General features: G+C 39.7%; 1 protein-coding gene across 3 annotated transcripts in view; it reads left to right on the plus strand.

Moving 5' to 3' along the window:
* The window catches only part of GRM5 (glutamate metabotropic receptor 5), a 282843-nt gene that overhangs the window by 123715 nt on the left and 131365 nt on the right, over positions 1-27763 (plus strand). For all 3 annotated transcript variants that reach the window (XM_075491133.1, XM_075491134.1, XM_075491135.1), the window contains exon 2: positions 989-1238. In XM_075491133.1, coding sequence (XP_075347248.1) covers positions 989-1238 — 250 coding nt within the window. The remainder of the gene's footprint in view (positions 1-988; positions 1239-27763) is intronic.

The following is a 27763-nucleotide window of genomic DNA, read 5'->3' on the forward strand; positions in this document are numbered from 1 at the left end:
GTGTGTTTTTGTGGAATATTACTGAGGGGTTAAGGCAATATTTTGGAGAAAGATTTCCTGCCTCAAAGGCCTTCTTATTTAAATGAGACATGAAACAGATTTAGACAACCAGATGGAGAAGCACAGGGAACCAGAGAGGCAATCCCGGTCAGGATGATTGTCAGTGGTATCAGTACACCCACTGTTTAAGCACTGTGACTTTCATGTAGGCCTGGCAATGAAGAATTTTCCATGGTGAGACAGAATAAATAACAGTAAATGCATCTATCTGTTAATATTGATTGTCAGTTTATCCCACAGGGGAAGAATAGATTGAAAGAAAATATGAAGTTTTTCTTGTTGGATTGGTAGACATTTAATTTTTAAAAAATAAACACAGAAGTACAATTAGTCCATCTGTGATCCTGTGATCTCTGTAATGCTAATCCTTAATTTTGCCGTCCATTCTCCCGAGTGACCGGAAGTTCTTTCTTCATAGGATAAGTTTTACCTTTCAGTGTAATTTTAAAAATTGTTGCTTTTCAGATTGCATTATGAAAAAAGTCATGTTGTTATGAGTCTTTGTTTTGTTTTGCTTATATTTACAATATTTATTCTGAACATACATTTTGAGATTTTCTGAAATAAATCCCAGAGCGCTTGACCACATTTAGTCGACTTAAGAGAATCCGAAGAGGCTGTGCAATTTATACATACATTATTTTAAACATTTGGGACCAGATCCTCAAAGGTATTGAGGTACCTAACAGCCTTTGACTTCAACAGAGATGCAGGCTCCTAAACAGAAGTGAGATTTCTGGGAAAATATGTTGACCTTGCCTTGAAAAAATGGATTAATAAATTAAAATGTTAATGTTATTTTGCTAAGATTGGTACGCTGATGTGTATGCAGATATGTTACATATTCTTTAAAATATTTGCTGTTTCCAAAGCAAGAAAATCTTCTGCAAATTTTACTATATGCATATATGTTTCTGTTTGTATTTAGGAAACTATGGTGAAAGTGGAATGGAAGCTTTCAAAGATATGGCAGCCAAGGAAGGGATCTGCATTGCACATTCCTACAAGATCTATAGCAATGCTGGTGAACAGAGCTTTGACAAGCTGCTGCGAAAGCTTCGGAGCCACCTGCCCAAGGCAAGAGTGGTTGCGTGCTTCTGTGAAGGCATGACTGTGAGAGGGCTCTTAATGGCTATGAGGCGCCTGGGACTCGCTGGAGAATTTTTGCTGCTGGGCAGGTGAGTAATACCATGCAATTATAGCCAGCCTCTTTACTGAGTAAGGTAAAAAAATAAGACAGTCCAGTCAAGCATATGTAAAACACATACTCGGGGTCTCTCCTATACATGCACATATCTAAAAGATAGAAAGTAATGTCAGCCATGTCATAGTGGTGCATACTCTACAAATATATGCATTATTCTCATGACATGCCAGGCAAACACAAGTCTGCTTCGCCAGTCTTAATAGCATTGCATAAGGGAAGGCTGACACGAAAACATTTGATTTGTATCATCCATTTTGTTCACCACAGTTTAAAATGCATCATGTACATATACAGCCTGAAGCTATGCGTCATTTGAGTAACACCGTGTTAAGAATTGCTGATGTGGCCTCTGGGTGGACATGAATTAGATCTTCCCAAAACAGAGTTTGTTAACCATCACCTTTTCTTTCTGAGCCAATGTGCTGACACGTGCATACTGTCCTAAAAGCAATATACAGGTAATCCTTTCTCTTACATGGAGCTCAGTATCAGTGATCCCCTAACCACCAAGGGGAGAAAGGAAAACTCACTCAGATGTGTTCACCAAGCGGGATAAGACCCTGGGGTAGTAAACAGAGAAGTAAAAGATATTGACGTAAACCTACTGGGAGCCTTACATTTGCCACGTATTCAACAAGTGGGACCTAAATGACATGAGAAAAATGGTGTCTTGACTAAAAATGGCACACGCCAGGAGTCATCTAATGCGGCCTGCTGCCTTTCTAGTGCATTATTAGAAGGATGACCTGATGCTGTCCCAGGAATGAACTGTACAGGAACACAAATAAAACAGTGTCAGTGAAACCAGTTGTCCTGGTGAGACCCTCAGGGAAACATGTAAGGATTGCAGCTCTTCCCAGCTGTCTTGGAAACTGGGATGCTGAGACTGTCCCACTGGTAGGACACCAGCCTCTGTTCCCAGTCCGCTCTGTTGCACACAGCTGCCCTTCCCCCTTGGGCAAAGGGGAAAGCAAACAGGCGACAACAGGGACTCCTGCCTCTGCCCTTACTCTTTGGCATGAGCCCACATTTTGGCAATTTCAGATGTGAATTTCTCAATTATTTCTCTGTCTTATGGCAACTGTGTCCACCCTTCCTTTCAAATACATTTTATCTGCAGGATCTTCCACAGATTATCTTGGTCCTTTTCTGGACTGAGACCCAAAGGGACCACAGCCCTCAGGGTGAGATTCACCTAAACATATTTAGACGTCTACAATTTAGGTACTTCCATGTGGGCTAGTCATCATGGTTCCCTCTATAGTTAACTGAGAAAAATAGGGCTTTCTTAGGTCCCTTGTTTGTAATGTGGACATTTCAATTAGCTCAGAGAAATCACATTCTAGAAAAGGGCTTGTACAAAGACTCTCTTGATGACTAGCTTTGGTGGAAAAGCCTACTTGCCAGTTTTTTAAAGTGGAGCAAATGCCACCTCTACTATCTCTAGCTGAATCTGGTGCTACATGACCTTTGCTGTCTTCTTTTATACTAAACACAAGAAGTTGCCAATTCTTTGCAGCAGCACCCAAATTTAGAAGCATGTAAGCATTGTTTTCAAAAAATATGTTGGATCTTAACTCCTCCAGACTCCAAACCATACTTAATTTTGTATGGGATTTGTTTATGTACAACAGTGCTAAATTTAGCCCTCTGAGATGCTTTTATGAATAAGGACTTCAGGAACTGATGGTTGTGAATAAGAATGGAGCAACACAGCTTAGCTCTTCAAAAAAGTAAGGTCTAGAGAGAACTGACTTTGCTTTTTTTCACTGAAAAATACCTGTTTCTAGCTGCAGTGGGAGCTGTCATGCCTAATTATTAGAAAGCTGTTATTCAGTATATGACTTTCATTCAGTAAATTGAAAGTGATAGCTTCTCTCAGAAGTCTAAACTGTAAACTGTTTGAAGTTAAAGCAAATATCCTTAATTCTAACGGACCTATTTATGTGTGTCCATGCCTGTGGCAGTACTATACATTTATTTGTGAAAACTGTAGCATGAACTGGAAGTGTTTACAAAGAAAGAAAAAGAGAAGTGTAGGAATTTTTTTTCCTATCCTTTCTATTTATTAACAGAGATTCCAAGGTAATGACTGAGAAGTGGCTTCTCAGACATAGGTTACCTGTCCCCAGCCAGTAGCTGCTGGGGACAGATGAAAAATAATTGCACCACCTTCACCCAAGTAGAGCATTTCTATGGCTGCATCAGACAGCTGAGGACAGCTGGAGTGATGTATTCTCTCTACATATGGCTCTGCACTTGGGAGACCCCAAGGATCTAGGAGCCTCACATCTCCTTTCAATAGATTTGTTTCAGATTTGGTTTTAAAACCAGCTATAAGCCACAAATAAAACAACTAGTTTTGCCTACGTAGGACTTTTTTTTTACTTTGAGTCACCCTTAGTCAGGAGAGCAGACTCTTTTATGTCCCTGCAGTGCAGCAAGACTCATGTGCAGAGTGTGGGATGTTGTGGAGCAGTTATTTATGTTCCACAAAAATGTTCATTCTCACAAAAATATTCATTCTCACAAAAATGTTCTCCTTCTGCTGTGGGATAATCTCAAGACTTCTCAGCAGAGGGGAAAGAAAAAGGTAAAAGAAAAAGCAGGGAACTTGCAGGAAGGCTTCTTCATGTAGATGGGATGCAAGACAACAGTGTCATTGTCCATTGATGGCCTGAGTTCCTGTAAGGGTTTAAAACAGAACCTTGATGTGTTGTGTACTCTCTTGGTTTCAGCTGTTTGGCTTTGTTGGCTACGAATATTTCACTGTTGGTCCAGAGTTAGGCTGATCAGTTGGTTATGTGGAGAACAGCCTAAGGCACTGACCTGGGATGGATGTGACACTAGGACAAACCCAGATCTTACAAGCAGATTATGTTGAGGACTTTTTTGTGCATCATTTATATACAGGAAAAAGGCATTTAGCAAGATTTTGAAAAGAACAGGTGCTTCAGAGCACTCAAAGGGGAAAGAGCTACATCTGAAATAAAAGAAGGCTCATGCAACTGATTTCTCTTGTGAACCTACACAGGAAAATGGACTAGGATAAGATTTGTACTTTCACTCGTGCTCTGATCCTGGAGTTGCTCTGGGCTGCCCATTCAACTGAGAAGGTTATAAAAGTACACTCCGAGTGTAGGGAGAGTGCCTGTCACTGAAATGCAATGGGCTTACTCGGAAAACTTTATCTACTAATGGATACTTATTTGTTACCCCACAAATGCATTTTGCTTCCCCCTCGTTCTGTGAAGTGGAGAATTATTTTATTTCCAAATGCACAGAAAGAACTAAAGTCCCAAAGCCACACGGCAGCTCTGTGGGAAACCAAAAGAAATCAACATTTCCACTTCCTCTTAGCTTTTTTTATTCCATTTCTGATTTTGGTTTACCTCTAATGTTTCCAATCTGCAGCCTTGCAAATACTGAGATTTTTGGAGGGTGTGGATTTCTTATAGCACCTGTTCTATGCTCAGATAAACATAAAATGGAGTGGCCGAGGAGAGTACGTATCAAATAAATCACCCTGTAGAGCCTCAAGGGGAGGAGAAAAGATATCCTTCAATAAACACTCCACTCTTGACATACTATGCAGTTCCTGAAATTGCATTGCCTATCTGTGACAGAGATGAAAGATGGCAAGTCATTAGTGATTGTAGAGTTCCAGAGCTTTTTGATTCATGGAAAACATTTTAAATGCTCAGCAAATATTTACCTCATGCACCTTGAGGAATTGGACTTAGCCTCAGATAAAAAGGTGAGTGTGCTGACTTTCAGGTGTGAAAAAATGTTATTTTAACGTAACCGTTATTCAGCTTAAATGAGACATGGACATCCAGCTTCATCTGTTTGTGTTTATTGCTTCTGTCATCCACAGGTCATATGCCAGGAGATATCCTTATAGATAAAATTCATTAGAGAATAAATTATACATTCACATAACAGAATAACTTTGGGACATATTTCAGAAGGAAATATGGAGTATTAATTGTATAAATAAAACCAATTTGGTTGTAGTTGATTTTCAGCTGTTCCTCATTTTATGTAATAGTTGGCCCCAATAGCTGAAATCTTGTCTCATGTTGTATGAACACCTTCATCCTCCTCCTCTTGACTACTAGTGTCTCTGTGATAACTCTTGCCAGTGTTAATTTTATCTGGTGACTTTTATCTACAAGGATTACAAAACATCTCTCGGAATTACTAAACGTTACAGTGCCAGTTCACATGATTTTTTATAAAACAATAGAAACTATCAGCCACAACTGAAATTATGCATATTGGCTATAACTGTCCTAAATAAAATGGGGTCAGAGAACAGTACTGCAGTACTGGATAACTTTTTTCTTTTTTTGCTCACTGGCATTGTTTTATCCTATAGTAACTAACACTTTTGGGATGGGACTTGGGCATAGTGTTGGCGACAGCACTGTCAGGGATTGTTACCAAGAGGCAGTTTGGACACAGATACTCTGTTTTGGGGTAGAATAGTGTCAAGATATATGGATGCAGGCCTTGCATGCCTCTTACCTCCAGATGAGATAACTGTCCCTGGTTTGTTTTATTTAATAGTATAAAAGTAGCTATTGTACAAACCTACAGGTCAAGAGACTGAAATTTTGCCAAGGATTTGTGATTCCCAATGCAAGACAGTAGGACTTTTCCTACCTTAAGGAGAGAAGAAGGGAAAGGAGAAGGAAGAGTAGAACCATATAGAGATAAAATGGCTTGGTCAATATCTCCAGCTTCCAAATGGCATTCCAGAGGCAGTATTGATCTGCAAGGCATTACTGGAACTTCCATATGCTTCATGTTCCAGTATGTGTATTGTGTGTCAGACTTACTCGGGTATTAACTACCTTGTTTGAGTAAAGAGAAGTTAATTAAGATTATCTGGACTTCCTTTTGTATAAAAGGAAAAAATGAAACACAAACAGTAAAAAAATCAATAGAGGTGGAAATGTTTCCTTAGGCTCTAGTACTGATTCTGATTTTCAGCCGTCCAGTCGGAGAAACATGGCCAAAATTTATCAGTCTGATTTGATCTCCGCATAGCCCGTAGATACTTATTCAGTCAAGGCCTTACAGAAATTTTATTAAATTGTGTATTGGTTATGATAGCTGCAACAAAGAGATGGGAAATCTAAAACTACAGGGCATCCTACAGAGTTTCTGTGCTTCCTTGAAGTGCAGCCAGGACTTGATGACTATGTCTTTAAATATCCTTGCAAAGATTGAGAATCACATCCTGCATTTTCAGAATTCACTCTGTTGTGTGATATGCAAAAGGCTGTGCCTCAGGAGGAGGGGAACCCTCTCGAGCATGCCATCATTGGCAGAGCACATCCAACTGAAGGTGGATAAGGTGAGGACACCAATTCTAGAAGTGTGATGATCACAAGCAATTCAAGTGATGCTCTGCAAGAAGGCAGAGGGCCCAATGAAGCAGTGCCCATTCTTCTCAGAACATCACACGTATTGTCTGGCTTTCACAAATCATCTTTCCTAATAAAAGAAAGATACCTACTTAGCTCCTGAGGAGATGGATTGGAGGAAATTGTTATTGATTCTGAGGTTCACAGATGTTGCAACAAAAAGAGCTAAGTAGAAGGTGAGTAGTAGAGATGAGGATAAGGAGGGAGAATAACATGTGGAGGACCATTAGTTCCAGGAAGTCCCAAAGGTAATTTGGCTGATAGGAAACTCAGCAATATATGAAGAAAATCTGGTTAGCAACCAAAAAGAGCAACTATTGCTGAAGGAAAATTAAAGCAAGATAGATGATCTGAGGGAAATGAGTTCTTTTCAATTATTTAAAAAGAGATCTTTCGTGAGACTTGTAAAAGTGTCTGTTGGATGAAGAAAGATCTCACTGCAGAGGATGTAATGATTTCCTTCCTGAAAGTATGCTGTATGGTGTGGGTTAACATGCCTTTTTCTGTGTTTATACAAGTCCAACTGGCAGAGAAGTTCCCATAAAATAAATGAGGATATGAAATTTTGCAGACCTGGAGTATGCTCTAAATTAATTTTTTGTTATTTCTGCTGCTTCAGGGAAAAATTAATCAGCCCGTTCTGTTTAGAATAGTTCTAATTGGATAACCTTTGAAAAAAATGTGGAAGGTAAATGTAATATAAATGTACAGATCTCTTCTCCAGGGACAAAATAAACAGGTGAAAAAAGGCTTTCAGAGTACAATCATGCAACCCCAGCCTGTATGAAGAATCTGCTCCCTTTTTCTTCAGTCCACGGTAGATAGGAGCCTGCTACAGCCTCACCTGAATGCTGTTTCCTCTGAGGCAACTGTCTGCTGCCCACTCATTTATTTATCTCTCAGTTCTCTTGTTCAGGCATCAACATGTAGCCCAAGGAAGCAGCTATTGTATTATACCTAGTAATTAAATGCACCGTAATTAGCATCATTAAGTCAGAATCTTCATTGCCACCCAAAAGACAAAGAACTTAAAAGTAAAACAAAGGTTTGCTTTTCTAGAGCTGTAAAAGAGATTAGGGAAGTGAAAAGCTGTCTTCCCTCCTATATCCAAACAGTGTCCTTAGAGGTAAAGCAGACTAGAACGTAAAGAATAACTTAGCTTTGAAAAGGAGCTTTGTGGTCTCCATTTACCTGGCAGCCTTGGAGCTCAGAGACCCTCAAGGTGAGCAATAGCAGCCCCCAGCTGTGTCCTACTGCAGATGGAAGAGGTAGAGTGGCTGACCAAGGCCGTTTGTGTAATAACTGAAAGGAGCATCATTTTCTTTCCATGATTGAGGATAACAAGCTATGCTTGAGGATTTTAGGGAGGTGGGTGAGGCAAACTTCTACACTGAAAGCAAATCAATCAAGCTGATTTTCTTAATCTTCTTTTCTCTCTTTAAAATCCTTTTTTTTTTTTTTTTTGGTATCTACCTAACCTGTTTCTAATAAATATTTCATTTTGCAGTCCAATTTCACAGTCACTAATATGGATGGAGGTAGTGGGGGATGGGAGTAAGCTCTAAGCATATTTGGAAGAATGTCTTTATTTTGCCCTTGCAGGAATGCTGTATCTTACCGGGGGGGGGGGTGTGGGTGTGACATGGTGTCAAGCAAACATCAGAGAATTTCCTAGTGTGCGTACTGGCAAATGAGCACACCTTTTATTTATGTCAGTAAGAGAAGCATATGTCTCTGAGAGGAAATTCAGGTCCTACACACCTGAAAACATAACATTAGGAAATAAACACAGCTGTATCAGGTCAGGTCAAAGGTCCACCAAATCAATGTGTTGTTTCTGGAAGTGGTCAACAGCAAATGACTGGCAAAAAGTGACACCAGGCCAGGATGGAGCAAAGTTCTCCTGGAACATTCTTAACTCTACGACTGGTTTGCAGTTCAGGAACTTCCTAAATCAAAGTTGGTGTCTTTGTAAGGGAAGCTCTTGTGCAGTGCACTGCTATGAGTAAAAAGGAAGAAGGACAGACAGGGGTAGATCATGAATGCAGAGCTTAGTCCTAGGAGATATGAGCTTTAATACTAGTACTGGCACTATATTTATAAGTGATTTTGCGTATGTCATTACATTTATATGTCTTTGCTTTTTCTCTGTAACTCTCTTTCATGACTACTTTAGACAGTGAGCAACTCAGGCTAGACACTGTATTTTACTATGTACCTGTGTTGCCCTTTGGACTACGAGGCCCCAAGCTTTTTTGATTATTCAGGTACTACCATAAAGCAACACTACTTCAGTGAGCTCAATAGGCAGTCTTACTCAATAGGAAACCAAATAATTAGTTTACATTGGTAATTAATATATCCTTCTCACGACGTGACAAATCATGAGTGTGTCCAATTAAATTATTTACTTCCTGAAGGATTGGATCTTTCTTATCTTATCTAAAAACCAAGGGAAGGTAGCTTTGTCAGTCAATACACTTGAGCAGAGTTGTGCCTTAGCGCTGTAGAAAATGGCACTGGCTGGGAACTCAGGATGTCATTCAAGTCTTTAACTTCTGCACTGCGGGATCATCTCTACCTAATTCATGCTTGGTCCACTCTTGGAAGGATCTGCTTACAATTTTTCAAAGATCAAAATTCACAGCCTCCTCAGGCAACTGTTTCCTATGCTTAACTAGTCCTTATATGCTTCCTAATATCTAACCTAGCTTTTTAAACTGTTTTTTTAAGCCTGTTACTTCTTGTCCTATCCATGTGAACAAAGGAAACAGTTAATTCCCTGGCTTTCTAAGACTACTATTTATATATTTGAAGGCTTATGCTTACCCTCAATCTGCTTTAACAACTTTCAGTATGAAAGGAAAACATGTTTTATGCTTTGGAATAACATGAGATTTATATTCTCCCAGTGGAAATGAGACATGGGGAAAAGCACAGAAAAAGCGGTGGCAATGAATCCTGAAGCATTATATAAAATTTGTTTTCATTGCAAAAGGACAAATCCATGAGATTACCTATACAGTTAAAATATAGACAGTGAGGCAATCTCAAAGACAGCTCCATATTGCCAACAGACCCGTACTTGCAGTTCGGCATGAAATCAAGTCAGTAGCATTGCTGGGAAATTGTGTCCATTTGTGGGTGCATCTCTGTTCTCCCACAAGAAATATACGCTTCTGATTTTACTTTCTACTTTAAAGCTCTGCTCTATCCAACAGCTTATTAAAACTCAGAATGGGAGAAGTCTATGGGTGGCTCACTTAAGATTGTTCTCTTCAAATATGTCTTCTGAGAGTGATAGGCAGTGCCCACAGAGAATTTTCTGAGATGAGCCTATTTTGAGGATGAAAGAGACTCTTCCAAGTCTATGAAAAGAAACTAAAAATACCCTTGGAACTGTGAAAACATTGTCTATTTAAGCTTGAGAAAAGATGAGATGCTTTCTTCTCAAAAAAAGAATTCAAGAGGTGAAAAGAAATTAAGATCTTAAATTCCAGCATTGTTATTCTACCATTCTGTGTAGGTTACATGACAAAAGGTAACTATTTAAAACATTAAAACTAAGACTGGAAATGTGATCCAGTATATATTCCTAGAACAATTTAAAGGTAGTCTGAACAGGATGAAAGCTAGTATTGTCGTTGAGTTTTTCTGATCTTTAGAACAGCTATAGATTTTTGGTTAATGAAGTTAAGTGAGCCTAAAATGATCTCCGTTAAATGCTTGGCATATGTTTGTCAAAAAAAACCCCAAACCTATTTCTGTTCCTTTAAATTTAACATTATGGCAAATAGAGGTTTGCTGGAAGGTACTGATTAGCGGTTAAGATCTGTTTCCTTTCTATTATGTTTCTCTGTAGTATGTGGGTATGTTATTTTCCATGACTTCTTTTTTCTTTCTTTTTTTTGGATTTATCTGCATCATCACAGACTCTGCACCTAGGAATAGTGACTCACTGCACACACACAAACCACACACACATGTCTGGGTACAGAGAAGGTATTTATGAGAGGGGAAGACCCAGGGGTTTGTAGCTGCATGTTACCACGTCCTGATAAAGAGCATCTGTTCCAGATCATGTGATCCAGGAACAATCTCTTCTCTCAGCAAATCTGCCATCAATTCTGTTCACATCTTGCTTTCTGCATCCACCAGAGGTCCTTTGTGTAGACAAACAGGAGAAAAGTGTGTGGCAGATAAAGGGAAGGAAGTACTGGACCACAAGGATTCATTCAGTTGTCCCAGCTTCGCGGCTATTGTTACATGTGCTCCATTTTTTGGTTAGAGAAGGAAAGTGGGAATCAGAAAGGCAGAGAGGTGCTTTCTCTAGCTCCACATTTGAAATGATTTAGGAGTACTTAAAACACCCTGAAGATCTGAACATGAAAACATTACCCATGCGGCAGAGATTTATACCAAAGAACCCATCTCACTAACACTGCTGAGTGATTATGGAAGAATCTTACTCGGAGTAATGAAAACTTCTGATTTGTAAACTTGTGGTGTAATTCATTTTTCTATCACTCTATTAAAATGACAAAGTAGCACAGACAGCAGCGCATTTTCCCCTCACTATGGCTGAATTGATAGTTTCTAGTGAAGCCATTGTGTCTCCAGAGGTTAAGGCTGAAGGCGACTGATAACGTGGATGAAATACCAAAACTCTCTAAACCTCATTCTGGTGGAATTCAGTACATTACTGCCTTGAAAAGACATTATAAATCTTGGCAAGAGGATTCTGCTTTCAGGGGAGCAGATAAAAAAGCCATGTACTATATCAAGGAATAAGGCCCAAGCTGAATTCTGTAGATCTTTTCCTATTAATTAGAAACACTATAATAACAGAATGGATTAAATGAACAGTATTTTAATTAGGAAGGCAAAGTTAATAAAATAAAATCTATATTTACTCAGAGGCCATATCCTTCAACCTTTATTCATGTTGATTAGTAACAATGAAGGAAGTGGAGACTGGTTGAATCATAATGAGTAAGTCATCTCTATCCTGGGAAAATGTATAGTTATAAAATGTTGTGATTGAATACATTTTAACTAGTATGCTGTTAAACAGTCTTTGTCTCTAAGTGCTGATATGCACAAATCAAGTTTAAGCTTGGATGCTGACTCTTTTTAACCATGATTGGCTGAGCTGATTTTTAATATAGTTCTACCAACGCATACCAAAAGGAAAATTATTCCTTGTATCCTAGCAGTTAAAATAAAGCAAGTTAAACATGTTTCTGTTGGAATCATTTTCCAGACTCTACATGTGTTCAAAGGTTTCAGGGTTTGGCTAAATCAGATCACTTTTCATAGCCAAATGTGCATCACCTGGAGGTTGTCTGAGTAACAAAAAGTGCATGTTAACCACCCGAAACCTGATTTTATCTAAGCATTTCTGACATGACGAAAATTATACTGTAATCTATTGTCAGCTCAGCAATATCTTGAGAAGGATGACTTTCACAAAATGCAGGTCTTAAAGTTAGCTGTACACTTAACAGAGATTTTTTGGGGGTTAAGCAGAAGTAACATACTAAGATGTGTTATTTAGTTACATGTTCTGACCACAGATATTTATACAAACATCTAGAAACTCCTGCATAGAAGTGAATGTCCAGAAACCAAAACACTAACTTCATGTTGTTAATCTGGTTTTATCAATAGCTGACTACTTGAAATGCCCTTACATAGCAGAAGAGCAATGAATACACAGTTGTTTTTTTTTCTTTGGGAAAAAAAACCTCAGAGGCAGAACTGCTTCTGAAGATGTCATCTCTTGCTGACACTTTCAAGAAATTTTATGTATATTTTTTCTTTTTACTATAAGATATATAACGAATATTATGTAGCAATAATAAGAAAATAGATAGCTTAATTACTTATGTAGCAATTGCTCTGTCAGGAATCTAATTACTTCTTGCTGCTCCATAAGTCCTTGTTATGTGGGATCTCCCAGTACAAGGGCTTGGGTAAATGTAATTAGTATTTTCTAATCATCTCCCTCCCGTTATTTTACACTGCATTGAACTTAATATGCCAATTTCAGCTACTGGCAGCCAGAAGCTCCGTGACAGTTTGCTATTTCATTCTGGTTGTGCTCATGTAGCCAGAAGACTAAATGATTCATACTCCACAAAGCATTAACTCCTTTCTCCCAACCGAAAACAATAGGGCCAAAGAAGCACCCTGGGAACAACAGCAATAACAAGCAGCAGCAAGTATCACAGAACCCGTGTTTCGTTCAACTACAATAATTCAGTTGGGAGGTGCAGAAAGTCATACCCACAGGAATGCAGCCCAGGTGTTTCCAACCAACCAATGTAAACCACACATCTTTCTTCTAAGCTCTCCTCTGAAGTGCCCAGGAATGCACCCAGGCTCAGGATATAGTTCCCAGGCAGGGAAACAATTGCTTTTCTCTGAGGCTTTGTTATAGCAGGCTGTATTTGACTGTTGCATTTCTCAAAGAGTGATGCTCATCTTGAGCTCAGGATGTATCCCAGAGAAAGTTCTTTGATTCTCTGACATGGACATTCACTTCTATGCAGGAGTTTCTAGATGAATGTATAAATATTTGTGGTCATACCTATCAGAGAAAAGGACCTACTTCTCTTCAAAATAAAACAGTAATGGTTTTACATCATAAATTCATTCTTAATTCAAATGGATTTTTATCTGGACATTTCATAGCACTGATGGAGAAGAGTAAGATTGATCTCACTTGTCGTGGTTTAACCCCAGCCGGCAACTAAGTCCCACCCAGCCGCTCGCTCATTTCCCCCGTGGTGGGACGGGGAAGAGAATCGTAAAAGTGAGAAAACTCGTGTGTTGAGATAAAGACAGTTTAATAGGTAAAGCAAAAGCCGCGCACGCAAGCAAGGCAAAACAAGGAATTCATTCACTCCTTCCCATGGGCAGGCAGGTGTTCAGCCATCTCCAGGACAGCAGGGCTCCATCACGTGTAACGGTTACTTGGGAAGACAAACATCCTCACTCTGAACATCCCCCTTTCCTTCTTCTTCCCCAGCTTTCTATGCTGAGCATGACACCATATGGTGTGGAATAGCCCTTTGGCCAGTTGGGGTCAGCTGTCCCGGCTGTGTCCCCTCCCAACTCCTTGTGCCCCCCAGCCTCCTCGCTGGTGGGGTGGGGTGAGAAGCAGCAATGGCCTTGACTCTGTGTCAGCACTGCTCAGCAGTAACGAAATCCCGGTATTACCAACACTGTTTCCAGCACAAATCCAAAACATAGCTGCATACAAGCTACTAGGAAGAAAATTAACTCTATCCCAGCCAAAACCAGCACATCACCTAAGGCCAGTGCTAAATTTGTATGAGCTCACTTAATTAGTGGAGAGGTACAGGCATGTACACAGGGTGATTCAGATCTTAAGTAAGGTAAATTGTCCTCTGCTGTCCCTAGTAAAGGGCATTTGGGGAGAATACATCCAAACATCTCTTATGTGCTGAGAATCAGGGAAGATGAACCTTGACCAACGTATCCCTCTCTCAGACGGCATATTGGCTTCTTGGGGAAACAGATGTGCCATTGTTCTTCAGGTGGGTGGACAGATGTGAAGTGCTTCCTTGTGTACAGGTTTAACGGACACCCATTCTTTAAAAGTGAGGGAGGTCTACGGAGGGAGTCTACTCAAGGGTAGGAACTTACTTATGTTCAAGAAAGAGAATTCTTCACCTTGAATCTTTTTTCCCAGAAACAGTATAGTAAATTCACATTCCTGCATACTCCTGCACCTTCTCTCTGTGCTCGGAGGCAGGTTCTGGCACCTTCTGCTACCTTCTGCCTTGAAAAGGAGCTGGCAGTTAAATGTGCCAAGGGACAGCTGAGCCTACTAAACAGAGACCGAATGTTTCCCCACTGACTCTGAGGAAGTAAGTGCCTGAAAATCCTTCCAGCTTTGGGAATTCCCAGCCAGGCCTGTCCTGAAGGGTACAAACTTCAAAACTTTGAATGAGTTGCTATTTGTGCATCGCAGAAGAGAAATTTCAAGGAAGAAATTTGATTTCTGGCTCTGGTTTCAGCCCCACTGATTCTGTCTGGGGATATCACATCCTAGCATTTCTAGTTGTTTAGGTGGCTGAGAGTTCCCAGAGACAGACCAAGGTGAATCTGGATGCATAAAACTACAAAATAGTTTCTAAGATTGCTCTCTCTTCCTGGTATGTAGCAGCTTTAATGGTGACCCTCTCCCACAGGGCTCTTAAGGCAGAATCCACAGTCTCATGCAGTTATTGTTTCTAAAACTTTATATGCTTATAACAAGTGAGTAGTTAATATCAGAAGAAGGCAAATGACTTTTAAGATTGTCTACAAGGGTATTTTTTGAGCTGCTGTCTTTTGAAAATGAATTTTATAAAAGCAGACTAAGGTTTACATGGCTGTTTTGTTTGTATAATCTGCATCCGTGGTCAAGAACCAGGAAACTTCATTTGGAGTGTTCAGAACAAACCTTTTCTTTTTAAAGAAATTTACTGATCAGTATTCATTATTGAACTTGCTACCTAATTTTTACTGAACCTTTATTACCAATAATTATTCATTAAAATATTCATTTCAGAAAAAAGTGCAAGATTTTATTTTGATAGAACAGAACTTTTATAGAAGTCCTCAGCTCTAATAATCCATGTTCCTTCAAAGAACTGAAAAAAAATTTCAGGGGTAAGAATACTTTCTAAAGGTCTACAAATTAGATTATTTTCAGTACCACAGTTACAGAACTTTGCAGCTAGAAAATTTTGTCCTTATATGATTTTTTTTTTTTTTGGTAGGCATTACCCTCCTTTCTTGTCATTCGATTCATTTCATTATGGTTGTATCACATTGGGGATGTAGTTCTCATAACTATTCTAACGATGGCATTTAAATAGGCTGTCAAATCAGACATAGCAGCTGTAAGCAATACCAATAAACATTTATTTTCTTTCACTCTTTTGGGTGGTGTTTTTTTTGTTATTGTTGATTTTTTTTCACCCCAGAGAAAAATTCATTTCAGATGAAATGCTAAGCTTATTCTGTGCCAAAACATGAGGACAGTAATAAGTAATGTTTATGAATGAAGCTTCTGTTCATGAGTATTTCAGGGAGAGAGATGATTTCTGCAAAGCACTTTTTGCCTTGGCATCCTATTACAGCTGGGACATGCTTCCTATCAAGATCCACAAAATGTCTCATCCTCCTTTATATCTCTGTTTGGATATTATCCTTTAAAAGCAAGGCAATAGTTAGCATACTAAGAGCATCAATTATCATATTACTTCATCATATTATTTATTTGTATTCCCCTATCTCCATGTATTTTTATGTTGTTTTTTTCTCTTGTGTCTGATTTTACGTCTGAGGATTTTATGTGGCCTGTGCCTTCAGAGTTCTTAACACCTCAGACTACTAGATTGTGCCTATGAATCTTAAGTTCTAAAGTAATATTAATGATAGATTCTACTCACTGCTCCTAATTAAGTAGTTTCCCATCTATCGGTTTCAGTCATTAAAATGTTTTAGTCCATTTACTCCCTGTCTGAGCCTTTTGCAGGTGAATCCTCTCTCACATGCTTAAAAAGACATGGAGACTTTGAGCATTCAGGAGAAAACAGATAAATCAGTCATTTAAATAATAGATTGTTCTCAGCCACTCTTCACATAAACAGTTCCAAAAGTCAGAGATGCTGTGCAAATCACGGGGCACAATTTGGCTTTTATTTCAGAATTAACATCTTAATTTGCTATCTTGTTATTAGATCTTAGAAAAAATGTTCCAACGGTCTTTGGTATTTAATTAAGACATAGTAAATGGTTTTCTAAATTGAATTTTGTATCCTACCAGATATGGTTATTGAAAAAATCAATTGAATGGAAACAAGTATCTTAATAAAGGCTTTTCTACTGCATTTGAAAAAAGTTCTGTGCTTGGGTTAATGCTGATTAAGGAAACTTCTCCGGAGCCTTGAATTATCTTTACCTTGAACTAAATGCTTTGCAAACAAATGTAAACCTGGTTTTGCTGTATTTGCCTTGCTATTTACCTAAAACTAGTTTTCTGAAATGAAAAATTCTTGTTTATGAGATAGTCACAGATTTTACACCATCCATTCAGCTTGTCTTTCTTATATGACATGCCCTTCAAGTGTTAGGTTAGAGACACTAACTAATTACTATGCATTAGGGTCCTGTGCCAGATTATTACTGACTGTGTGAGAGGAATTTGTCATTCATTAATACACAGTTCAATTTCAATGTTCTAAAAACTGTGTTGAGGTTAGATAGCTCTGTCAGTGCTGAACATTATTTAAGTTACTATTTTGAACAAACTAACTTTATTCACACTGTTCCTTACTGGGCTTTTGTTAAGAGCTGGACACTAATTTTTTACTGTTCTGCCTCCATATAGTTCTATGTTCAGAAACGCTAACCTAGAGATTATTAAATATCCACTGTACAAGGATGTGCATAATGAAATAATCCCCTATCTTTACAGAGTTAAAATTTAACATGAAACACTGTTTTCAAAAATTTCATACAGCTAATGAGAAGGCTGGAGATTTCCATAATCCCTTCTTCCATAGTTAAAAAAACTAGTATTCAGTTTCTTCTGTGAAATTCACTGAATTTTGGGATCTGGAACAAAAGTAATCTGGAGTGGGGAAAGACAGAAGGGAACCAATATATACCGCAACAAAGTAGATTCATAAGTGCAACTGAGTCATTAAATTCTTGTCTGCAGATGTTGATTACATACCTTTCCCCATGGCATTCACATGTCGTAAGGATTGTACAGTGATCTACATTGTTTTCAACATGTGCTTTGTAAATCTATGAGATTCATGCACTACTTCAAAAAGTCCACAGAAGGTCATTACAATCAATAAATTCACATTTGTTATGCATGCTTCTATTAATTATGATAGATTTCTTCTGAAATTATGCTTTTATCTGAATTATGATGTAAAATAATATTAATAATCTGAATAGTAATGTAAAGCATTCAAAGCAAATTCTGATTTCTCTGTATAAGAATCTTTCCTTTCACCCATTAAAATCATTAGAGAAGGTCCCACAGAATTTAGTAAGGCAGAGGCAGGAAGTGAGACAGTATTTCCGAATCATACTCTGAAAAAAAAGATCTGGATCTCCTTGTACTTGATCTGCTAAAATGTATTAAAAAAGCAGTCAAACTGTGTTAAGTACTTGAACAGCAAAAATAATTTGCATAGCCTCCTTTAACTGTCCTATGTGATTTGCATGAAACAAGCTGGAGGGTCACTTTCAGTAACAATTAGGATCTTCTAGAATGAAAAAAATAGCACAGAAAAAATCCATTACGCTGAAATTAAAAAGAGATTGTAAGAATGTGTCTGTTTTTTTCCAATTTCTGATCTCCTCTCAATATGTTGAAAGATATTTGAAAAGTTGAAGAGTTCCATGCTTACATTTTCAGGAAGAAACTTGTATTTGAAATATCTTTCCAATATTGGCACTGTATTTTCTTTTTACAAAATATTAGTAATCATTTGAAATCAAATCAGAAAAAAAATAAACGAAAGTTCAAAAACTAAACTAAAACATCAAAATTCCCCACTTTCTGGCAGGAAAGTGGGGAATTTTTCAAATTCTGATGAGACAAGAAATACCACATTCAGAAAGACCCTGGACTTTGCATCCTAAGGGACAAGTTCTATTGGAATAACCAATAAAACTTTTGTTTTAACCATTGTAAAAGTGTTTTTTTTCTATTTTATAATCCTGGTAACAGTGCTATTCTTGGAGACATATACGTGTTGCACACTTCTCACTTTTGACATTTTTCCTTTGATTTTGTGTTTATGTGCATCATCTCTCTGATGACTTCACCGTTCTGTAAGAATAATAAGTAAAGTAATTGAGAATTATCATGGAAATCTATGTCAGATGATAAATAAGCACTTTACGAATGAATATCTCATGATGACACTAATTTAAAAACAAGCTCTTTAAAATTGTGCATTTTGTTATGGCAGCTGAATTGCTGGCATGCCAAGGAGCTCACAACACAGAGAAGCTTCAAGTAGGCTGAAAAACCCAATGAAGGAGAGGGATTAGGTTAAAAATACCGAAGTGCTTTATGCAAGCATGATGTATCATTGTAAGGGAAATGAAGTGTGTTTGTTCTGAACCGAAACTTGGGCTGGCTGGCTGTTTTGCAGGGACATTGAGATGTTAACAGGGAGGGAAAAGTTGCTGGATTTTATGTACATGGGATTATTTTTGTGCCATGGTCTCCCATTGCTTAAATCTGCAAGCATTTTTCAGATGTCCCAGTGTATTGGGTTTGCATGGCAAGGTTTTGGTAGCGGAGGGGCTACAGGGATGACTTCTGTGAGAAGATGCTAGAAGCTTCCCCCATGTCCGATAAAGCTAATGCCAGCTGGCTCCAAGATGGACCCATTGCTGGCCAAAGCTGAGCCCATCAGCAACAGTGGTTGCGCCTCTGTGATAGCATATTTAAGAAGAGGAAAAAAAACGTGCAATCACAGCCAGAGAAAGGAGTGAGAATATGTGAGAGCAACAACCCTGCAGACACCAAGGTCAGTGAAGAAGGAGGGGGAGGAGGTGCTCCAGGCGCCGGAGCAGAGATTCCCCTGCAGCCCATGGTGAAGCCCATGGTGAGGCAGGCTGTCCCCCTGCAGCCCTTGGAGGTTAACGGTGGAGCAGATCTCCACCTGCAGCCCATGGAGAATCCCATGCTGGAGCAGGTGGATGCCTGAAGGAGGCTGTGACCCTGTGGAGAGCCCGCACTGGAGCAGGCTCCTGGCAGGACTTGTGACCCCGTGGAGAGAGGAGCCCATGCTGGAGCAGGTTTACTGGCAGGACTTGTGACCCCATAGGGGACCCACACTGGAGCATTCTGTTCCTGAAGGACTGCACCCCATGAAAAGGGCCCATGGTGGAGCAGTTCTTGAAGAACTGCAGCTTGTGGGAAGGACTCACATTGGAGCACTTTGTGGAGGACTGTCTCCCGTGGGAGGGACCCCACGCTGGAGCAGGGGAAGAGTGTGAGGAGTCCTCCCCCTGAGGAGGAAGGAGCGGCAGAGACAACGTTTGATGAACTGACCACAACCCCCATTCCCCACCCCACTGTGCTGCTCTGTGGGAGGAGGTAGAGAATTTGGGAGTAAAGTTAAGCCTGGGAAGAAGGGAGGGGTGTGGGGAAGGTGTTTTAAGATTTAGTTTTTATTTCTCATTATCCTGCTCTGATTTGATTCGTAATAAATTTAATTAATTTCCCCAAGTTGAGTCTGTTTTGCCCATGACAGTAATTGGTGAGTGATCTCTCCCTGTCCTTATCTTGACCCACAAGCTTTATTTTCTCTCCCCTGTCCAGCTGAGGAGGGTAGTGATAGAGCAGCTTTGGTGGGCACCTTGCATCCAGCCAGGGTCAACCCACCACACCCAGGTGTTACCTTTTCATGTGGGAGACCATGTCTGATGTGTTGGGTCCTGGGACAGCTGAGAGACTGCAGTCCTGGGCTTCAGGTGGGGCAGTGCCATCTCATCCTCTCTGTTGGGCATATGGGTTCATTGATTCTGAAATTACTACAATATGAGTATGCTCTTACCCATGATAAAAACGTGATTTCCATCTAGTCATATTCACAGGCCTCTTTTGGGGAAAAACCATGATGATGATCCCTGAGTAGACTTTCAAGATCAGTATGAGCCAACAAGTATGAAATATAAAGTAGGTAGCATTCATGTTGTTTATTTAACATTTGGGTTGGAAATCTATGGCTGCTGCTATAAATCATCCCCTCTGTTGTCTATAAAGGGAAACCAGCCAATTAGCTTAATCAGCTAATGTTAGACTCTGAGATTGGATGTTTTGAATACCCTTCAGAGATTCAAATACCTTTATAAGGGAAAAAATGTATTTTCATGCATTAACTCAAATGTATTGTTGGACTTTACTTCCTTAATAGCTGAAAATTATATTGCCTAATTACCAATTGCACTGTTTTAAATGAAGTCGTAAGCTGCATGCACCATATGGGTAAATTCCTCAATTCTGATTTACATGAACATGGTCTCTAAGGAAGGGTGTATTCATGCAAGTTCAATGACATCCTAATGGTCTGAACCTGGACTGTTATTTCACAGAATCACAGAATCACAGAATCATATAGGTTAGAAAAGACCTTTAAGATCATCAAGTCCAACCGTAAACCTAACACTACCAAGACCACCACTACACCATGTCCCTAAGCACCTCATCCAAACGTCTTTTAAATACCTCCAGGGATGGTGACTCAACCACTTCCCTGGGCAGCCTGTTCCAATGCCTGATAACCCTTTCAGTGAAGAAAAATTTCCTAATATCCAGTCTAAACCTCCCCTGGCGCAACTTGAGGCCATTTCCTCTCGTCCTATCACTTGTTACTTGGGAGAAGAGACCAACCCCCACCTCTCTACAACCTCCTTTCAGGTAGTTGTAGAGAGCGATAAGGTCTCCCCTCAGCCTGCTTTTCTCCAGGCTAAACAACCCCAGCTCCCTCAGCCGCTCCTCATCAGACTTGTGCTCCAGACCCTTCACCAGCTTCGTTGCCCTTCTCTGGACACGCTCCAGCACCTCAATGTCCCTCTTGTAGTGAGGGGCCCAAAACTGAACACAGGATTCGAGGTGCGGCCTCACCAGTGCCGAGTACAGGGGCACGATCACTTCCCTAGTCCTGCTGGCCATGCTATTTTTGATACAAGCCAGGATGCCATTGGCTTAAACACCTTCAAATGCAGAAGGAGGAGCCCATGTCCATCTGCATAACTATGACGGAAGTCGCTTGATCCTGCTCATGTGGAAAGTCTGTGGTAAGGCTTAAAATCAAGCTTAGACTCTGCATATCCTAAAAAGAAACCCATCCTTTTTTCTTCATACTAAATGTCTCTTCAGTGTCCAAATTCTATAAGTAAAGCATCTTTTATGCCTATGGATTACTCAGAAGACATTTGGGTGTTTAGAATAAATAATAAATAAAATAACACTTAAGATTTGTTATGTATGTGACATTTTTCTTGAACTTCAAAAGAACCCAAAGGCATTTTCTTTTACTTCCCCCTTGAAAATGTCCAATCAAACCTTTTTGGCCTTCTTTGATTTGAAAGAAATGTCACGTTTGGGGTTTTGTCCTTCATCCCAGAATTATGACAATGGATTTACAACCACTTGCGAAATAAGCTAGTAAGAAAACGATATTCCTATTACCTATATAGACGATGTGCGAACTTTAAAGTGTGAATCACAGAATCACAGAATTGTATAGGTTGGAAAAGACCTTTAAGATCATCGAGTCCAACCGTAAACCTAACGCTACCAAGGCCACCACTACACCATGTCCCTAAGCACCTCATCCAAACGTCCTTTAAATACCTCCAGGGATGGCGACTCAACCACTTCCCTGGGCAGCCTGTTCCAATGCTTGATAACCCTTTCAGTGAAGAAAAATTTCCTAATATCCAGTCTAAACCTCCCCTGGCGCAACTTGAGGCCATTTCCTCTTGTCCTGTCACTTGTTACTTGGGAGAAGAGACCGACCCCCACCTCTCTACAACCTCCTTTCAGGGAGCTGTACAGAGCAATAAGGTCTCCCCTCAGCCTCCTTTTCTCCAGGCTAAACAGTCCCAGCTCCCTCAGCCGCTCCTCATCAGACTTGTGCTCCAGACCCTTCACCAGCTTCGTTGCCCTTCTCTGGACTCGCTCCAGCACCTCAAGGTCTCTCTTGTAGTGGGGGGCCCAAAACTGAACACAGGATTCGAGGTGCGGCCTCACCAGTGCCGAGTACAGGGGCACGATCACTTCCCTAGTCCTGCTGGCCATGCTATTTCTGATACAAGCCAGGGTGCCATTGGCTTTCTTGGCCACCTGGGCACACTGCTGGCTCATATTCAGGCGGCTGTCGACCAGCGCCCTCTGGTCCATTTCCGCTGGGCAGCTTTCCAGCCACTCTTCCCCAAGCCTGTAGCGTTGCATGGGGTTGCTGCAGCCCAAGTGCAGGACCTTGCACTTGGCGTTGTTGAACCTCATACAATTGACCTCGGCCCATCGATCCAGCCTGTCCAGGTCCCTCTGCAGAGCCTTCCTACCCTCAAGCAGATCAACACTCCCACACAACTTGGTGTCGTCTGCAAACTTACTGAGGGTGCACTCGATCCCTTCGTCCAGATCATTGATAAAGATATTAAACAGAACTGGCCCCAACACAGAGCCCTGGGGAACACCGCTTGTGACCGGCCACCAACTGGAGTAAACTCCATTCACCACCACTCTTTGGGCCCAGCCATCCAGCCAGTTCTTTACCCAGCGAAGAGTCCACCCGTCCAAGCCATGAGCAGCCAGTTTCTCCAGGAGAATGCTGTGGGAAACCGTGTCAAAGGCTTTACTAAAGTCTAGATAGACAATACCCACAGCCTTTCCCTCATCCACTAGGCGGGTCACCTTGTCATAGAAGGAGATCCGATTAGTCAAGCAGGACCTGCCTTTCCTGAACCCATGCTGGCTGGGCTTGATCCCTTGGTTATTCTCTACATGCCATGTGATGGCACTCAGGATGATCTGCTCCATCAGCTTCCCCAGCACCAAGGTCAGGCTGCCAGGCCTGTAGTTCCCTGGGTCCTCCTTCCGGCCCTTCTTGTAGATGGGTGTCACATTGGCTAATCTCCAGTCAGCAGGGACCTCCCCAGTTAGCCAGGACTGCTGGTAAATGATGGAAAGGGGCTTGGTGAGCACTTCTGCCAGTTCCTTCAGTATTCTCGGTTGGATAGCTAATAGATAGGTGAATTCAGCTAATGCGAATAAAACTAATAATATATGTATAAATTTATTTAAATAGCACATCAATTTTCTTTTTGTTCTCAAAAGCCTTGGAGAAAAATCAAAGAGAAACATAATGGGTAAATCAGATGTTACATGCCAGTATATAGGCAAATTAAGTTGCTGTTACTCATTGTCTGATTAATGATGGATCATGGTTTCCAATATTTAAGGATAAATATAATATGAAGAAAAATTGAACTAACGGATAAAACTAGAAAAAGATTGTATCTAAAAATGGAGGAAGACATAGTATAATAATATATTGGAAGACAGAGGGGAAAAACTGGTACACTGTGAAGAATGTAAACAATCATAAACTAAATGGAAAGGAAACATGAAACAGAGACGGTACAGAAGAGAGATGATGTTAAGGAACAACAACAACTACTGTGATAATGAACCAGATCATCAGCTGTGTCTCACTTGGAAAAAAGTTTCCTTAGCAGGAATTGAAAGCTTCCTTAACTCCTCTGGGCCATTCCCACCATCCCAGTTGCGTCAAGGAAATATATTGAGGATTGACAAATAAGGAAGGTTTCTTTGTTTATCTGTATGATAACCCCAAACACTTACCCAAATTAAACTGGTGGCTCAAAGTGCCTTCTGCTAACCAAGAATGACTCTGAAGACCTGATTTCTTTTGCATTCTTCATATGTGACCATTCATCTTACCAGTACAGGGTTTTAAAAATTCACCATCAAATGCTACCGGAAAATAATATAATAACACTTCAATTTTTATCAGTTATTTTTCTACTATAACTTCAAGAAAACAAACAATTACAAATGCTCCCAAAAATCTTAATTAGTGATGAGCAGTAATCCTTACGCCAAGACAAAGATTTTAACTCAAAGACAAAAGGAGATGAGTTTTGGAATAGTTTCCACTTGTGTACGCATGAGAGTGTTAATTAGTTACTGCTGAAACTAACAATTCCCAGATACCTCTCATCACATGAATTTTGTAGAAATGCGAGTTTAAAGCCATTCTCAGGACTTGAAACAGGTCCAGACAAAGCTATTACTTTTAAGATGCAGTATTCATATTCATGGCAAGACAGTAACACATCCTGTTTGATTCCCATGGAATGTTTTGCAGCTCAACTTGTGATAATTTAAGTACCAATATAGAAAAGTGACAATATCAGTTGGCTTTTTAGCTGCTGCCATTTTATATGCGATTTCAGTAGGAAGCAGAGGCAGCTGGAAACGACTTACCAAGATCTCCTCCATTGTATTTCATTATCACCCAGTGGCACACAAACAAAAACAGTCTGTTGTACTTTGTGGAAATTTTACATAAAGAAATTGGGCAGTATAAGCATGTCTGCGACCTTGAAGTTGAATGATTTCAAGCTTTTTCAAAAGCTTCAGAGGTCACCATGCATTGGCTATGAAGATTTTTTGTGGCCACTTAGTATGTGTTCAGGTTTAAAATCTGGCATTACCAAACTTTAGCTCTATAAGTGTTAACAAACTGCAGTTTGGGACAAGGCTTTTTAAAAGTTATCCAGAGGAGCTGGACGGCTCAATTCTTTGACTAAAGCTGTAGTATAAGTTAAGGTAAACAGACTTACAGGTTAGGAGGAAAAGGTTTAGTCAACACGTTGAAGCAATATTATATGTATGTTATGTAGACTATAATTGGTTTATGTAGGTAAAAATGTATGTCTGATCCTTAGAAAAGGTCTGTAAGGGCACTGAGAATGCCTTGGGACCAGACTCATTTTACTTCATTTTAACGAGCTAAAACTTGGATATCTGACCCAAGCTGGTAAATTAGTTTTGCTCTATGGTAAATGGAAGGAGACATTTCTGGAGGACAATTCACCGTTCCCTAAAATAGACTCCGTCTGTCTTTCCATCAGTTATAGAAGGAATCCAAGAGGTCACTTTTAGATGTTGCATCTTACCCTGTCTGGCCCCTAGCTGCCACTGCAAAAAGGTATGGATGTCCTTTAAGTCCTGTTTTGATTCTGCTAGCCTTTTGAAGATGTCTCATATGCTATAAGGTGAAGTAGACACCTGTATATAGGCAACTGAATCAAATTCCAGTTGATGAGATTTGGCTAGATAAACAACTTACAGGTGATTTACAGTTTAAAAGTTAACCTCATCCCTACTGTTTTCAAAATCTCTCTCTCCCTCCTGTCTCCCCACTGGACCTGTAGATTTGTAATAATCAGCAATGCAGTAGTAAAACTTAGTTTGACATAGCACTATTTGATAGAAGCATAGTGTCAGAGTGTCAGCTTCAAGATCAAAGACAGAAATTCAAAGATTTCTTTTTCCCAAATGTTATGTTAAACATATACTAAAATAAAAACTATGTGGTCCCAAGTATGTAGGAATGTTCTAAGTACAGTGTAAAGTAGAAAAAGAATGCAGGAGGAGGTTCATATAGCAGAGTTATAATCTACCCTAGTAATGGGTCTTCTTAAATACATTTTTGTAACTTTCCGTGGTGGATCTGTTTACAGGTGTTTGACGACTGAATCTCAGGCTAGATATTTGATTAGTATGAACAGCATGGGTATTAATTTGCTTAGAGACTCAGGAAGAGAGTAGGCAAGCATTTAAATCAAAATATATTGAATAAATACATTTCTGCATGGCTGCATACTCGTCAGTGGCTTTAATCCAAAAAGAGAGTTTTATTTTCCATGAAACAAGCAATAAAAATTGTATATATGTTTGTTCATTTGTTTGTTTGTTAGTTAGTAAAATGCCTGAGGAAATAGTCATCAGGAACAGTGGCCATTATGCGTGGCCAAATCTAGAATTTATTTTCCAAAAATTCTTGATAGATAGATAGAATTTTCCAAAAATTCTTGATAGATAGAAGAGGAAATGGCCTCAAGTTGCGCCAGGGGAGGTTTAGACTGGATATTAGGAAATTTTTCTTCACCGAGAGGGTTATCAAGCATTGGAACAGGCTGCCCAGGGAAGTGGTTGAGTCGCCATCCCTGGAGGTATTTAAAGGACGTTTGGATGAGGTGCTTAGAGACATGGTGTAGTGGTGGTCTTGGTAGTGTTAGGTTTATGGTTGGACTCGATGATCTTAAAGGTCTTTTCCAACCTATGTGATTCTGTGATTCTGTGATTCTGTGATATGACTTTTTGCATATAACACTTGCTCTGCTTTTTTATTCTTCAGTCTATAGTTCAAGAAGATATTAGAAAATATTTCATGCATGTGACAATTAGCTTTTGCAAAAGCTTATGTGTATATGTGGGCTTGGGGAGTTATGTGTAGTATTTTGAATATATTCAGTTATTTATTTCTAAATATTTACATGATTTAAACCAAAGTTTTTACATTCATCTCCTTTTCTGAAATTTAAACACAGACCTTGAAAAATGTTATGCATATGCTTAATTTTAATTGTAGATAGGATCTGAAGGATCTTCAAGGTGAATTTGAGGGTTTTTAAGCAATGATTACTGATGGTTTTAGCTTGCTGGTGAGGCACCTATGCAAGTGTCCAACTTCCATCAAGGAATACATCTAGGGGAGGTGAATCTCAGCATCTGATTCTGCCTGCCCAACCTGTTCCTGTGCATAAGCAGTCCAGACAGGTGGTGTGGCAGCCTCAGGTTAACGGAGCCCTTCATTTTGTTGAGACAGTGTAGTAGTCATTGTATGAACAGCACTGAATGTCTTCATAAGACTTTATTATACATTTCTAAAATATATGCAATAAAAGAACAATGTAACATTAATTAATAAACAAACAAACAAAAATGCCACAGCCAGGTGGCAAGTCTGATCGCTTTCCAAGACATGCCAGTCAGAAACAGGCTGTTACGTGTCTAATCACAGGCTAGCTATGCCCAGCACTTTTCTAGGTTTTTTTATTAGTCTTGTTTATTTCAAATATTTTACAATAGGAATATGCTCAGTTACTTGTTCTGGAGTAAAACATCTCTTGAGGGTGGTAGGGAGCCCTCGTGTTTGGTTATGGCCCAGAATGGATTTCCCTGTGCGGTTTGTGTGGCCCCAGGTACTTCAGTGACTTTCAGGTGTACCACATAAAATATTTCTGTTTAATATGTTTGTTTCAATTTTTTTATTTTAATATTTAGGGTTGACTGTAAGCATAGAGTGAAGACTGGGGCCTTGCTGTGCTAAATAATATAATGTGTCTTATCCTTAAATACTTATACATGCTAAAAAGTATTTTGCTAACAGAAGGACAG

The sequence above is a fragment of the Mycteria americana genome, chromosome 1, assembly GCF_035582795.1.
Source record: "Mycteria americana isolate JAX WOST 10 ecotype Jacksonville Zoo and Gardens chromosome 1, USCA_MyAme_1.0, whole genome shotgun sequence".
NCBI classification, from domain to species: Eukaryota; Metazoa; Chordata; class Aves; order Ciconiiformes; family Ciconiidae; genus Mycteria; species Mycteria americana.